Source organism: Limanda limanda, chromosome 4 (assembly GCF_963576545.1).
Source record: "Limanda limanda chromosome 4, fLimLim1.1, whole genome shotgun sequence".
Classification (NCBI taxonomy): Eukaryota; Metazoa; Chordata; class Actinopteri; order Pleuronectiformes; family Pleuronectidae; genus Limanda; species Limanda limanda.
This window is the reverse complement of record NC_083639.1, coordinates 5,187,927-5,204,795: the sequence shown is the minus strand read 5'-3', so window position 1 is coordinate 5,204,795 and position 16,869 is coordinate 5,187,927. Positions and strand designations below refer to the sequence as shown.

General features: G+C 43.6%; 1 protein-coding gene across 1 annotated transcript in view; it reads right to left on the bottom strand.

Annotated features, from left to right (window-relative positions):
• The window catches only part of sema3fa (sema domain, immunoglobulin domain (Ig), short basic domain, secreted, (semaphorin) 3Fa), a 49,134-nt gene that overhangs the window by 12,855 nt on the left and 19,410 nt on the right, over positions 1-16,869 (bottom strand). Inside the window, exons 3-7 of the mRNA XM_061069197.1 lie at positions 6,835-6,995; positions 6,674-6,736; positions 3,948-4,067; positions 2,287-2,376; positions 1,133-1,226 (exon numbers count right to left, since the gene is read on the bottom strand). Coding sequence (XP_060925180.1) covers positions 1,133-1,226; positions 2,287-2,376; positions 3,948-4,067; positions 6,674-6,736; positions 6,835-6,995 — 528 coding nt within the window. The remainder of the gene's footprint in view (positions 1-1,132; positions 1,227-2,286; positions 2,377-3,947; positions 4,068-6,673; positions 6,737-6,834; positions 6,996-16,869) is intronic.

The window sequence follows — 16,869 nt, the reverse complement described above, 5'->3', positions numbered from 1 at the left end:
GAAATCCTGATATTGGATTCCAAATCTGCATGTGCAGAAATGTCCAGACCCTTATTTTCCATGCATGTAAAATATGCTGAAACATGGAGTGACATTTTTGTAAGGTAAGTAAAATATAGTTGGTGAAACAGTGGTGTTAAAAATCCCTCTAATGCCTAAACCAGGGAAATTCCAGTTTCCTGTGTTGTGTCAGTGCGGTACGCGACTCCCCTGCCAGTTGTGTAAGAAAACCTGCAGCTGATGTGTTTTTCTTTTTTTTTAGTGTTAAAGTTTTGCTCGGTTCAGCTAGAAATGAGCTGAGGTGAGAGAGGCGCTCTCTGTGCCCCCCCTCCCCTACACACACACACACATGCAGGGCAGGAGGTCACTTATCAACAGCCATGCTTGACCACCTGTACGCTGCTGACAGCAGGAGACCACCCACAGAGGCTGACCAAATAAAACTACCTGTACCAGAGCTGGACTGATGAGAACAACATGTCCTGCTTGTAGCTTATGTTAAGGACAGAAACAAGCAACCTGAAGACATTGGCTCATTCAAAAAGGGCCTTAGTTTTGTATTGTTTTCACTCTCAAAAAGACTTAGCATGAATGGATCAATTCAATAAGACAATAATGGGTTGTTTGTCAGTTGTGAAAAACACTTTGTTGCCTTAATCTGTGAATCTAGCACACAATATGAGCATTGTATTACTTTGGACAGGTGCTACAGCCAAAAATGGCTTTTCTTTAAGTAAACACCATGAAACCTAAATAAAAGAAATCTAATTCAATAATACAAAGTCCAACAGTTAATGCAGTGAAAAATTATCCTTTTAAGTCATGGGGGTAGAAGATATGGCCAAAATGATATCAAGCTTAAAACATTTTCATGTTAGTTGATATTCATAATTATCAGGATAGATGTTTGTTTATTGTTTCTTTACTTAAGTTTAAAGACTGGGTTAAGGTTTTTGTTTTAAACTCCTTTTTATGAACAGAAAATAAGAAACACTTTATAAACAGCAAAGCATTTCAGCAAATCTGAGGGAGATCAAGACATGCAGAACCTCTAGTTTTCCATAGAGGGCTCTTTAAAGCTGCTTGTACATTTTGTATAAAGAGAAATACAACATAATAAGTAGATACTTACTGATCAAAGCTGAGACGCTGTTCAGTTTGGGGTCATACGGACATTTTCCTTTACCAGAATCCACTTTACCAGGTTCAAGTCGGAAAATATATTCCTGCAATGGAAAGAATTCAGAAAAACATTAAGATTTTTGTTTTGTTTTTCTTTCTCACTTGGTTAAAGATTTATAGTGTTAAATGAATTAATCTTTATTATTATTATTATTATTATTATTATTATTTTACTGCAGCAGGTACAAGGCACTTGTTTGAGTTTATGATTCACAGCAGCATCAAACTAAAGATGTGATCAGCTGGTTAACAACGATGAGGAGCTGAACAACCCGCTCTCACAGGACCACTGGATCCGCTGAGGGGAACAAAACGCGTACGAAGCCGGTTATCAGTGAGATGGAGAGGTGGAGGAAAACGCTGAGAGCAATCCACAGAAAAACTCATCCACCATGCTGCACATGTTAGTGGCTCAAACGGGAACAAGAATCCATTATTTCATAGGGAAAGAGGACATCTTGAACATCTGTGTCAACATCGGGTATGTGTCTGCGCCGAGTTTAGTCGGGTACTTCAAAGCCGGCTGATGATGCTTGACAGGTTGGATTTATATGTAGAGGGAAGCAGAATAATGTCAAAGCTGCATTTGTTACCCAGCTTTTATAGAGCAAGAGTCAAAAACATGTGTTGTGATGAAAGTGTTATAATTCGTAACAAGCTAAATAAACTTCAAGACTGTAATAACTGCTAAACCAGACATCTCTGCAGATTTACTGTTAAATCAGTTTGCTGATAATTTGATGTCTCTGTGTATCTACCTGATGAAGGTAGTACAAGGGATTTACAGTTTTTTGGGGGTTATTTATTTATGTCTTCATATGAAATCACTCTTAACAGCCATTGACAGAATAAAGGGAAACTGAATTAAGATATGAGGAATAAACACAGAGGGATAGGAATACCACATTTATAAAGTACTCTTTTGTGTTGAAGGCCACTGGGGGAAGAACAAATGGGTCCTCGGTAAAAAAAGAAAAATAGATCCATGGTAAACATTTTGATGCTAGTTGTACTCGGCCATCCCCTACTTCAACTGAGAGTTCTAAAGTTCTCCAGGTGAGCGTCAGACCTAAAGAGCCTTTCCAAAATCTCCCTTCTGCCCACCTTCGCCTCCAAGTGCTCTGATGTAGTGCTGAAGTCTGCTGCCCGACTTGTTCTCCCTCCAGATTGCGATGCCTGTAGGAAGTGGGACCCCTAAATAAAAACAGAGACATGGCACAGCGGGCCATCTCGTTACCGACATTCGATTCCAGATCAGTGGTCAAAAAAATCAACTGGTGATGCCTGTGACAATAACATATATAGGACATAGAAGGAAAAAAGGATCGGGTAGAAAAAAACAACAGGTAGACTGGACGAAAAAAATGTTTTATTAAAAATGGAGAGAAAAATGTCAAACGAGTGAAACCAGAGTCTGGTGGATGACATCAGTCATTTAGGAGCCACGTTAGATTAGACTCGGTGTCGTGCAAACACAACAGCAACACACTCCATGCAAAAACCATGCAGCAGAGAAGAGAACAAAATCAGACAAAAACACAATTTCAAAAGAGTGCAATGAGGTGAAGAATAGAACAAATTTAAGTGCAAGATTTCAATAAAAGATACTGAAAGGATTTCAGCTCATTGGGATATTAAACCTTCCAAGTAATCTCCAAACATGACTGAAGCAGCTATCTAATAATTCCAATAATCTCTGTCTGTATGTAGATTGCATATCCGAGAACCGTTCATCTGATCCTTACGATGTGTTGTAATGTAAAGGGCCAAACGAGGTGCAGCGTAGAATTTGTTGTGATTTGGACTTGTGATGCGAAAAGCTCATGTTGAGTTGCCGATCACGACAACAAAGGATTCTCCAGTTCAGGGTTCTGTGTACTGAGTCAAGTTTCACTGGACTTTGAATAAACAGGTGAACAGCTGTGTATGTGGAACAAGAGAACGTTTCCAGAGAGTGAAAAAAAAACAACGGAGCGTCATCTAAGGACTAACAACGTGTGAAGCCCTCTGCGTACCAAGCTGAAGAATTTGGGAACAATTGGTTTCTGTTTACATCGACTCTGACCACGGAAAATCCTTACAGTGTGAAGCAGCATAGCTTCTGGGCCTTCGGGGAGAAGCTGAATGACAAGAGGCGGACTGACCTTTACATTGAAACCTGAAGCCTCCGTTTGAACCGAGAGACTAAACAGTGGGACCGGTGAGTGGAAGTGTGCGGACACGCAGCTGCTGGCGCTCTGTGTGCGCCATCGAGCCGGAGCGAGTGAGGGAGGGACGGAGGAAGGGGGCGGAAGGAGGGGTAAGCTACAAGGCCGATGATGGATGAGAGGATCCATCGGTAATGATGGGCTTTCAGAGGCTCTCAGCCAGACAGGCCACAGGCCGGAGTGTGTGTAAACAGGTGAGGTAGGGAGGGAGGTCTACGAGGAAGCAACATCAGCTCTCGATATACTGTCAATGTGGGGGGGGGGATTGTTGCTGCAAACATCTCTAAGCGACGGCAGTTTGGTGCCTCGACAACAGCAATTTCAAAGTAATAATTGAGATCAAGAGCTTTATTTTCTCCCTCTGAATCCTTCAGACCGTGAAACAGCACAAATCAATGAAAACCAAGAGGCAGAAAATGACTGAAGAAAAGCAGAGGCCATGAAACTGAGGAGCAGGAGCAGAAGGAGACTCCCTGATCCCAGATTGATTGACAGATATGGTTCAGAGCAAAAGGTCACAGTGTCTCCATGGCTGCCTGGCCGTGTGTCTTTGGTTACCTGCGACCTGCGTCCTCGGTCCACGTAGGTGCACACGGGGTTGTACGCCCCGGTGCCGCACACATACAGGTGGGTCCGGTTCCACGGCTCGATCAGACGGATGAAGTTTCCACATTCCCCCTGTGGGAGGGCAACACAAAAACCCAGCAGGATTATAGAGACTTAGATTGAAAAAAAAAGATGCTGAACATGAAAACCAATGAAATAAAATGGTTACATAATCCTAAAATGCCCCACTGCTTGTTAATAACCCCTCTATCTGGCTTAAAGCCGTCACATTTATCAGTTCAGCTGTTGGCCGGCTTGTGTTTGGCAGCTCGGCTCCCTGGCTCGGAGCGCCGGCCTGGCCTGGGCTTCACACCAGACCACACTGTCGGGGGGGGAATGTTTCCAAACACCATATAACCATGTGGCAGGAACCGAGAGCAGCAGTGGGTCGGAGCTGTCAAGTGTGTTTGCCGGGGGTTCGAGGGAAAGAGCCGATTCAATGTTCCGTCAGACTTGACAACTGAAAAACATTTGGGTTAAACATAATTACACTGCTGAGTGAAAATTTAGCCCTTTAGGAAGGATTTTTTTTTTTTACTTCCAATTTGCGTTTCTTTTTATGGTAGAAGATGACAAGGACGTGAAAATCTCAACGCCGATGTGGTTTAGTTAGAATTTCAATCATTTGGGTGCAAAGAATTCAGGCAGACAAAACAAGTTTTATAGAAGGAGGACAAAACAGCTCAGTGCTTTCCAGGGTTGCAGCTTTCTAATCTCGATTGGTCCAACCAGCTGTCCGCCTCTGCCGCTCCGCAATCCACCGCAATCCAAACTCCAGCTACAAAAATGCACGGGCTTATGATATCTGCTCAGATTTGTCCGTCACGTCGGCTGCTAGTGACAGCTGGTGAAAAAGAAAGGATGTACCAAGCATAAAAAAAAAAGAGAGGGGGGGTTGGGGGGGTGGTGAGCCACTTTGGCAGATCTCAGCTACACGACAGATGCACGAGTCAGAGGATGTGCGTGTGTGTGGGTGTGTGCGTGTGTGGGTGTGTGTTTATGCATGTGGGCTCTGTGTGTATTATTCAGCGCCCCCCCCCACTGAGAGCACAGTGGGGATGATTGCCTTTGACCTCCTGCCTGAACCGACATCCCCTTTGAATTGCTTTTGAATTGTCATCATCTGTCATTCCCTAAAGAGCGGCCCGCGCTGCCAGGACGTCTCGCGGTGGCCAATTTTATTTCTTATTTTAGTGATGAAATTTCAAAACCCACCTTTAACACACACACCCACACACACCCAGACGCACACACACACACGTGAACATACAGATGCCAATGCCACGTAGCCAGAGGCCGTGAGAGGCGCGGGTCACCAAACACGCATTAAATGAACATTCCAGTTGGATAAACAGCAGCCCTCTCTCTACCACCAGGGGAGGAGAGCAGGGTTATTGGCCAGAGCCTCGTGCCCACCCACCTCTGGCAGCGTTCCCCCCCAACATGGAGGAGAGTGTGTGTGTGTGTGAGAACAAAATCAAAAGATGAAAATCTGGTTTTAGTATGAATTTCAATGACGAGTTCCCATCTCTGCCGTGGCTTTGTCTGGATGTGTGAATGGTATCAACACTTCACACAGGCCTGTAGCTTCCCGTGGCAGGTCGGGACAACAAAGAAAAAAATGAATGATGGTTCAAAAAGAAATTTAAATGGCTTAAATATCCATTTATCTATGTCATGTATGAGATGCGTAGGTTGGTGCGTGGAAGACGTTTTCAGATTCCAGAGACGACGGCCGAGTGTCGCACGTGCCCGGCTCCCGCTGGAGCGTAATTGGTGGCAGCTGTGTGCACTCAGCAATCAGGGCAGCAGCGACAGTGAATGAGAGGCGAGATTCAAAATGTCCTTCAATGACCCCGGTGCCACATTCACATCTGAAGTGGCCTCCATGGAAAATATACAAGAAGAAAACACAGTTGAGATGTTTTACAAGAGCTTCAAGTAAATGTTTAAACGTGCAGCAGGTAAATCACAAGAAGCAGGTTTACAGCCGAGCTGGAATATTTTGGTACATCGTCCGGACTGGTTCTGAGAATTGCTCAAAAGGTTTGTGTGAAAACATCCAGGAAGTCACTAGCGTGAGACTTTTACAAATTGACCAATGTATCCATTAATTCATTGACTAGTTAATTAATTGTTCAGTTCATGCGATGGTAGAAGACCGAGGGTAATAAGCCCTATAGCCTCATGTGACTCCTTTACAATCATCATCGTATTTAACATCCAAAACCCAAATATAATCAGTTTAATTAGGTAAACCCTAAAGAAGCAGTTGCTTATATTATATTATTAATATTTTTATATTTAAGGTTATTCTATTACTTGTTTTATTTATTTTAGGACAGCAGTAGTTAATTATTGTTCTAATTCAAATGGAGAATATTGAATGAAACAAAAATCTGAAAGTTTGAGTCGACCAATGAGAAAAAATGTAAATATTTCAAGGAAAATTAAAAAAGTTATGAAATAAGCAGCAAGGAGAACCCTGCGCTCGCTGGAGTATTTCTTTATTGGTGATGGTCCACGTCCTTCATTTTAACGCAGGCAGCAGGCCAATCTTCTGATCCCCCCCCCCCCCCTTCACTTTGAAGGGACACTGACACTTGTACTTGGTCTTAAATAAACTTTCATTGTTCAGCACATCTTTTAATTCTACATCACATGGTTTGAATACTTACATTAGTGTCTTTTCCTGACAACACACATTCAGTCTTCCTCTGCGGGACGACAGGCCAGTGGATCTGACAAGGGGGGAGTGGGGGGGGAATACCGGTTAGCTGTAAACTTGTGTTGAGCCGATCCAGTTTTTTGTTATGTTTCTTTGTGGAACATTTCTTACTATGAGCGGCTCCTTGTTGATGTCGTGCAGATCCAGAGAGAGGATGTAATCTTTGCTGCCCACATACATGCGGTCGTGGTCCTCGTCCATGCGGAGGATCCGATAGTCGGTCGAGTTCAGCAGAAAGGAGAAGTGGTGAGCAGTGCCAGTGGACTTCAGCTCTGCATAAATAAGGCACAAAAAAAGAGAGAGAGGGGGGAAATAAATACTTTTGTTAGTGCTGTGAGACTGAAGTAGGATAAAATACATAACATACAATAAAACTGGGAATTGAGAAACCACAGACAGTCACAGGAGCTGTGTAGCAGATCATATTTGGCCCAGAGATGATCTTGTTTTTGTCAAAGTTCCTTCAAACTTTCGGTGCTAGTGGGGATTCTTCTATGTTAATGATGCACCTACTATCAGACTCTTTTAAATCAAATTAAAGAGGCCGTTTATTTTTCATCACAGCATCACAGTTACAACCGGCAATTACGGGCTCATGGGCCGGCTCCATCAGGGAATGACAGATTTAACACAAGCAACGACACAAAAAGTGAAACCAACCCAGTATTCAAGAAATTATGTTTATATATAAACTGTAGCAGCGAATACATCGGAAATCTAATCTAAATTGGCAGGAGCTTGTTGGGGTGAATGGTACTTTGGCCGCTAGGGGTCTCTCAATGAAAACACTAACAAAAGACCCAGTTTGATGACATCGTGGAGCAGCGTGGGATCATGGGAGTTTTTGTCTTCAAAACCTTTGCTGATGAAAATCTACCCGACACAACTCTGGAGCAAATCAGGTCAACAGATGAGGTCAAGTATCAAACGACAATGAATAAATGTGATCCATTAAGAGTGACCAATTCAAACAATAGAGGGAACAAACTGCTGAATGGCTAGCAGGGTGTCAAACATCAGTTACCCAAGAAGACATCGGAGACGAGCAAAACCGTGGGTAAAATGGATATGAAGCAATTAACAGGCGACCAAAGTGAAACACCGTTCTGTTCCCGTACCTTTACCTTGAATACAATACTATAACAAAGGTGTAGTGAATTTTGGAAATCAAATCGAATATATTTAAGGAGACGGGACTCAGAGCTAAATGACAATAGAAAAGCAGTGGATCGGTCATGACAACGGTAGAGAGTCATGTAGACTTGAGTACAACATGGCTCCTATGACAAAAAGGTCAGATAAAGATAATGTTCACGACCTGAGAGTTTGACCCTGGACCTCATTCACATTTTTTCTCCCCAATTACATGGAGCCGTGAAAGAGTTGATTTCCTTCATTATAATCTATAGTCGTCAATTCTCCAAAGACACCAACCCCCCCTGTGCGCTTAAAGTCTCACATCATACACAACGTTGCCACTTCCTTTCCTCCGTATCAGTGCTTCCCAAACTATTTGGAAATCAGACAGCTCTCAGATGGCTCACATGCTGCTGAGGGCAATTCACTGGTGTGTGAGTTTAGGTTACAGCCAGTGTGCGAGGGGAGATAAGTGGAGATCTGGTGTACAGAAAGCAGCTTTTTTCTCCCGGTCCTCCCATTACCTCCCGAGCTGTTAGAGAATCCGATAGGTCTCCCTCTTTCTCCTGCTCCCTTTCAAACTACGCTTGGGAAAGTGGAGCTCGAGATAGTTAAGCCTGCACTTGTGTTGTTCTATTTGCAGAGAAAACTGGGGTTCCAGAGAGAGGACCTGTTCATGGTCCACTTCAACGGGGCCAGACAAACAGCTCCACTGTTTTCTTTAACCGAGTCACTGATGAAGAGAAAGACTCGCTCCAGCAGCTACAGCAGATTTCCTCATCCAGGCAGAACTTGTTGTTTTACTCTGAATAAAAAGGCAGCAGGATGTTTTCCACCTGCACAGGACATGTTGAAATACTGACATGAATCCTCTGGCTGAAAGCTTCTCAGCCGCTGGTGAGCTGAGCTCCTTCAGGAGCTGTGAAATGCTGCTGTCACGGTGCAGCATCCCGGCCCTCGGTGGAGTGGATAAGGGAGTAAACAGGAAGAGACGTGGCTGTCACCCATGTAATTCTCAAGTTCCCTGCAAATATCCTGTAATGCTTGTTCCCCCGCATGGACAGAAATGTGTTGCAGGTCTGAGTTTAATTGACCTTCAGTGGAGTCATATTGATATGAAATAATGAGATATTGTCTTACAAAATGTTCTTGTGATCAGTTAAAATAAACGATTCCATGGAAATCTGTCTTAAAATCCAAGGACATTTGTCACAGAAGTTTATGTTTCACATATTAAAGATATAAATATGACTTTGTCAAATTAAACCCCATGTTGAGAACTATTTTTACCATTTATGGCTGTAGTTTTATTTTTAAACAGTGGTACTCAGATTCTATTATTATCCCTCTGTATAACAGAATTCATCATCAGTGGCAGATTCTGCCATTTCTGGGCAGGATTCAAACTGCCCAGCTACACAAGAGGGATTCACAGGAAGTGATGCTTATTGAAGCTCCTTAGATTTGAAGGCGTTTCCTCTGTAATCAATCACATGCAACCACAGGCAGTGCAGTGAACCTGACCGAGGCTGAGAGAAAACTAACCAAGCCCGACATGCATTTGGGGTTTTGTGTCCGAACCCGAGCCTGATGTTTTTCACTGATAAGGTTTTCAGCAAATGTTACTGATCTCAAAAAGCCCAAAAATAATTTCATCCACACTCTAATTTGCAGTGTTATCAACTGTTAATTACTTTTTTACCTTTTTATGATTAGCATTACAATAGCATTGTCACAGATGCACAACCTGTGAACATTCTTTTATTATTAGTAGTAGTAATACTAAGCATTGGGAATTTCACCTAGGTTTATATTAAAATCAGTAACCATTTCACCTATGCAGCACAAAATCATGGTATTTTTAACTTCTTTAATAAGAGAAGTTGATTTTGTTGTATGGTTTGTACTATAAACAGATAAACTGCTTGTTTTTAAAGTAGCTTCTCAAAGAGTTTTTGCTTTTTGTTGTATTAATCTATAAAGGATGTTACCACACTGACCATGGACTTTGCCATATCAACCTTGCAGGACTAAACATTTTAGGCTTATCACCTCAGTTGATATCAATACCAACCAAATCAATACAGGTTCCTGCACCGCTTCCGTTAAGTGAGGACAAAGGGCGCAGGTGGGGACAGCAAGCCAGTGGATGCTCATGTTACGGATCTGAGCTCATGCAAATTCAATGCATGGACATTAAGAAATGGAGAGCAACTTAAATCAGCGTGCATCTTTTCTCCATGAACAACCAATCTCTTTTTCTATACTTGTCTCCTTGTTAACCACACACACACTCAGCAAACTAGAAGCTCTGGCGGAACAAACACTTCAAACGATATTGGAGCTTCAGGGACAGTCACCAGCTGACATCCCACATTTATCACTCCTGCACGCATGGGGCATGTGAACGGGAGCATACTGGTGGTGACTGGCTGTCACACGTCTGACAGCGGCTAGGTCACCGCAAAGTTCAGGTAGCCTGGAGAGGCAGATAGACGAGACGGACCAGATGGACAGGCAGACAGATAATCTACCAACTTACATATTAACATTCATCAAAAAACGTTATCAGTTACAGCTTCAAATGCCGGACAGCCCGTCATCTTTCTCTGTCTCTCTTCTAGTCTCAGTCTATCATTCAGAATCCCTGGATCGATATCTACCAGATTTAGAGATGACCTTAAAAAAAATGACCATATTGATTTCACTGGGGCCACATGATGCATGAAGAATGAAAACCAGCAAAGGGTCCAAAGAACTGCGAGCTGCAGGAGAGTTTTCAGTCAGAAGGGATTACTATGCAGCATGCAACAATTACATTACTTTAATGGCAGATCGCAAAATTGAAAATGGAATAATTATCTTCTCACAGAAGAGAATTTACATGGTTTGGAATGATATTCAATTGTGGTTTGGACAACTTATCTTACAAAACCACCACTTGCAATACGGTTCAGTTTTATGTTCTCTAAAACTAAAATTGGAGACCACTGACAAATAACAGAAAAGACGTTTGGCGGGAAATAATGGAAAAGATGTCTGGGGCTGCGTGTGCTTTATGAAAATCATTTGATAAAGAAGAAAAGGAAACATCTTTTCATGGTGGTCTGCATTTTGATGATCACTGGTTATATTGTTCTGGTAATAAGAAGCCAGGCCTGGCCAAAAGAGTAGAAACCATGTTGGTGACTGTCATGTGTGCACATGCTTAGCCTCATCACACCATCCCTTTTGTATGTGGCCCCATTCTGAAGCTATGTGCTCATTGTCCCAAACAACCCATTGGACTCATTCCAAAGCACATTGTAAACCATTATGAAGACTACAAGTCCCTTCGGCTAAAATATAATGGCTCTATCAAAGCTGTAGTGTGAATTAACTCTATTCATCTTGCCATTTTAATCTGTGAAAACGAAGGAGCAATCTTGCACTCAGGAGAAATATTACATCTTTATGAGTTGAGACCTGCTAAAACACAATTCCTATGAAAACATGCCTGTGGTGTGGTGAGATAAGGAGTAAGGTATGATAACAGTCCACCTCAAAGCAACTCCTGAGCCCCATTGTCAGCACAAATTCAGCTTCTCGGTAGCATTCCTGCCAGTTGCAACTCAGCCCTAATTGCCCATGAAGCCAATAAAAATGTTACAAAACAAATCATCGCCTTGACATTGTGTTCAGCGGCAGAATTTACAACCCACTGGCAAATTCAGCAATGATAGGGCACAAGTGTCTGTCTTTAAAGACCGCAGGATCTGGTGTGTATCAACAAGTTTCCCAGCACGGTCTGACTAATCGCTACCAGACATTGAGGCAGACAGAGCTGTAACGTCTTCAGTCTCTAGTGTGAACGTAGAGTCGTCTACAGTTTGTTGGAGACCCTCTTTGTTGGATAAAAGCCAATCTGCCCCCTACTACTCCCCCAGAATGTGAATGACATCTGCTGGTAAACCGAGCCTGTGGTCTGTCCACCTGTTGACGTGATCCCTCTGCACCGAGTGTCACTCTCTGCTCTGTTCTGCAGCCAAGGTATGCCGCCCTTCGGCCAGGCTTTGTACAGCGGTGTGGTTTTCCCGGGTCATATTTAAAGGAACATGGATGACCTCGGTTTTGTGTCTGTAAGAAGATGACGAAAGACGCAGCTCCCAGACAAGCCTGCTGCTATCAGCCTTGGAAATCTTCCCTTTCTTCCAGCCAGTGTGGATATATGTGTGTGTGAGTTTCGGTTGAATAGGGAGGTGGTCATGGGTGGGGGTGTGGTTTGAGGAAGCAGGCAGCAGAAAATCCCACATACCTGCCCAGGCATCCCCAGCATGCAGTCTGAATTCCCCCTGATCTACCGCTGTTCGGAGCAGAGGTGTGGCCACACCTTGCTGCAGCTTGTCTGCAGTCACGCGTGCACGGATGTGTCCTTAAAAGGATTTGTATCTATCGACTGAAGGACCAACTTTCTAAAAACGTCTCAGGACTGTGATATCCAACTATTCGACTTTTATATTTTGAAAAATTAAGCGTTGCAAGGTTTTCTTTTTTGCTAGTGGCACACAAACTTTCTCTTCCATTCACCCTCATCTTATTTGGTCAGTTGGGATTTTGGTTGCTATTAGCAGCATGCAGTCCCACTGCTTCCTAAATTTCAGGTATTGCTCGATCTCCCATGATCACTGATGGAGCACAGTGCAAGGTTGGACCACCATTATGACCAGGTTTCTCTCAACACTGTCAAGTTGAGTCTTAGAAAGCTGGGGAAATTATGTATTTGTCTAACCCTTAGGCGAGCTCATAAAGATGCAGCTCAGACAACGCTCATTACTCATCTTTGGAATAATCAGAGGTCTCGTTCTAGACACTTACAAACCTGTGAGTATGAGTAACTTTTTGATTCATCCATCTACTATGAATGCACAATATAGAGAATTAAGTGTCTCTTTGAAAATCCCAAGTGCACGCTGAATATCTGAGGCATGTGTGTAACTGCACAGGACCGAGAGGTCATTACAGATACGAGACGAGCTGAACAGCAGCGAGAAGCCTTATCAGCTCAACCTGTCTCCACTTTGTGTTTGCCTCCGTTCACCACCTCATAATCAGCTTCCCGCCACTCACCGGGGCCACGACTATTGACTCAGTACACATGTCACTGGAACTGATTGCTGCTTACCTGTGCCTGTCAAGGAGAAATAATTGGCACCAGATTATGTCTTATCTATACCCTTCCGGATGCTGTCACTCAGATGCTCTTCATGCTCGTCTGCCACCAATACCACTGTGTGTGTAGCCTACGTGTGTGTGTGTGTGTGTCTGTGTGTGTGTGCGTATAGAAAGAGAAGTCGAGTGCTCTGATCCTCGCATCAAATTAGGGACACCTGTCTCCTACTGCACAAATCAAGAGCAGGGAAAAAATTGATTTGAGCAGTGAGTTCACTTCCCCGAGTAGAAATGAGAGATTATAACAAATCTATTTCTGCTGTTTTTGGATGACAGCAAAGGTTAATTAAAGCACAAGGGAGCCGAGGAGGCGCTCGGCTTCGACTGACAGAAAAGGTCAATTATTTAGTTTGTCTGGTCTGCAAAAGCCAACATCCATCAAGTTCATGTTCTACTGCATGTAATCAGAGGAGGATACAGTGGGATTACATGCACAGAGGAGACGGACAAGACATGTGGCTCCTGTTCCAATGTAATGTCATCTTTTCCAACCTTTAACACAGAGGGATGAACTACAATAAAATAATATTATTCATTTTCCAGAGATCCAGTCCAGGAACAAAGAAAAACTATCTGTCATATTCAGCAGAAACCAATGCAATGCGTGTCCACACTTTTTCCTCTACAAACCCCACAGTGGACAGCTGCACTCAATAGTTCTGCAGGGCTGCAGGTGAAAGGTCAAAGGGCACAAGGGGTCTGAGGTGAAAGCTCATCCTGGCCCCCTTACACACTTCAGCATAATCAGGATTATCTCTGGGGGGGTCAGGGAGGGTGCCTCCGCCAAGCTGGGTCAGGAGAAAGCAGGGTGGTCATGATGATACTGAGCTGGGATGGTTAAAGAGAGGAGGAGAACAGGGAGAGATGGGAGAAGAATCCTGAGAACTGTTTGAATGGGGGGGGGGGGGGGGGACGACGCTGGTGTAGGTGCAGCTAATTGAAAAAGATCACGCACAATGAGCTGAGGTAAAAATAAACACCAAAATATGTTCACTGTTGCTTCTTCACAAAGGTCTTGGTGTTATAATTCGTTTTTTTCTTTATGGTAACACGTTATTACAGTGACACTTTTAAGGATTCTATAGGATTTATACTTTATTATATTTATAATACAAGTAATTTAAGTTGCAATGAAAATTGAGAAATCCATACCAACACTATGCCGTTACATATAAAGCCCTGCTTTCCGGGAAATCACTGTTCCTCTAGAACACTAATCTCTGGATTTCAGAGAACATGAAAAAAACACTGGTTTGTTCCTTACTTCGTTTACAAAAAACAAAATCTTCCAAACCCGGTCTGGTCCCGTGGCTGCCCGTTGTAAGCATAAGTGTTTATGTGCGTGTGTGTGTGTGTGTGGGGGGGGATTTGGGTCGTGCAGATGCTGCAAGCTGCTGTAATGATGATGAAGCTGTGTTTGTTGATGTAGCCGTGCTGTCGCTTGCAGCGAGCTGGTCCGGGTGGCAGCGGCGGTCATTGGTGACACGTCAGGTTAGAGGGATTACGGCGAGGGCTGAATAATGAGACAGCATTGGTGTGAATGGATGAAAAATCCTCCTCTCACCGGCTGACCTCTGACACGGCGCTCAGAACAAATACTCTCCCTCTCGGTCAGCTGCACTAACAAACACCCAGATGCACGGTGCTTTCTCACTTCATTCTTATTCATAGATTTCTCTTAATCCTCTGCTCGATTACGCTTGCTGAAATTTGCAATGCTCCTGTCGATAAATCCGCTCATTTCTCTTCTGATTGTAGCCAGAAGTGAACAAAGCCCACTTTTGCCAGTGCCCTCATGCTTTCCCGTGTATCAAGGTCATGGCCAGTGTGTTGGTAGCTGGGGGCAATAAGAGGGGGGTAATTAGGAGGTAAATTTAGAGAGACCATTAGATGCAAGTGTTGACTCAGAGTCCACTGGGGACAACAGCCACCTCTATCCTGTCTGGGTGTTCCACTCTCCGGTCCAGCATTGAGAATCCACTCTATTCCCTGAGGTCATTTTTCACCCACAAACAGCAAATGGTGTGGTGGAGGAGTGAGAACGGAGGGAGGGGTCCCAGGGGGAAGAAAAGCCTGACAGCAAACGTAAGAACTTCCATTTATCAACGCAGGCAGGACAGAGCCATGGAAACTCTGAGTCGAACTCATAGAGAGCTGCTCAGCAACTAACACAGAGAGGCTGAGCTCCCTGCACTGCTGCTGGAGGGGCAAAAAAAAAAAGATCCGCTCACAAAAGCTCTCCGATGTGTATTCTAATCAGGAGTTGGACAGAGGACAAAACCGACTCACGAGATCTCAGACAAAAGCTTAGGTAAGAGCAGGAGTGGAGGGAGGAGACAGAAGCTCACAAACGTCATGTTAAAGAAGGAATGAGCGAGCAGCATTTGGTATTTAGACAGACACCATAATTCACAGGTTCAACAGACGAACATACCTGGATTTAAAAAGTTGAGGGTGACATTTTGACCATGTGAATGCCACTAATAAATCCAGAAGTCTCAGTTTGTCTGTTTGTAGCTGGAAAATCTTGAGAACCGTTCGACTTATTGACTTTAATTGGTCTTTTTAGTGTTAGGGCCCCAAGGAACTGGAGTGTTGAATTTGGTGTGATCTGGACATGTGACTGGTTCAATATTAATAAGCAGGCGACCAGCTGAGCCTTCTCAACGTAAGTGATGATGTTGATCACGGCAGCAGTTTCAGGATTCTGCAGAGTGGGACCTACAGCCAGTCTGAACTCCTGTGCATTGGGGAGGGATGTAGCATTTGAGGTTGACACAAAGATGTGCTGATCAGGCAATGGTTGAAATCTAAATTAAGTACTTAAATCTGGAGGACTCTCTGAGGCAGGAGTGCAGGACACTGAAATAGGTTGAGACATAGCTGTGCTTTTATGTGGAAGGGTTCCTCCAAGAAGTACCTGTGCACAAAAGGTTCAACTCCATTTGACAATGAAATGTGGCGACAGTTAAGACTTAAACTCTACCATATTAAGGAGGACAATATAAATATCTACATGGAATGAGGACAATATAAATAATTCCATCATTTCAGTCATTTTCAAATCAACCATTATTCATTTGCACGATTTTGAATTCCAAGGCAATGGGATGAGCAAGCCCAGATAATCAAAAGGCTGCTTCTTCTTTTTTTCAAAATAAAAGTGGATTACCGCTCAGTGATGAGTGATGAGGAAACGCGTATCTTGGCATCATTAATCGCTTCCCTGTCCTGCATCAACCACTGGAGATTGTTTGAGCTTTTCCACCAGCCTTGCACACCATCCAGACCACTGAATGGATTCTTTACAGATGTTGTCGTGGCAGCTTAACATAAAAACTTCGAGCATTCCCCGGAATCCTAAATCTTCCTCTCTATGCCTGATTAAAGCGATTTTGATTTATCACCCAGCTTCTTCCGACACCTTTACTTTCCTCTTGGCTTGTCTGATCCTGCCAGCATCCACTGGCCTCCGTCTGCATACCAGTACACTGAGATAACACACGGCTGATTTTCTGTTGATTCCTTCAATCCTTTCTTTAGCACCCAGCATGGCACAGGTGTAAGAAGGAGGGTGATGGGGGATGATGTGCGAACGAATGAGGCATTTTGCAGAGATTGTCAGGCTCAAAACTCCCCCATTAAAAGTGTTTAACTCTGGCATGAAGAAGGAGTCAAGACACTCTGAGATTCAGCAGTGATGCATTCATCCGAATGTTGTGCAAGCTTTAAGCAAATTCCTGTGAAACTTCCCACTTGCCTGTGGTTGTGTGGTTCCAGCAGCTTCCATTGTGCAAAGAG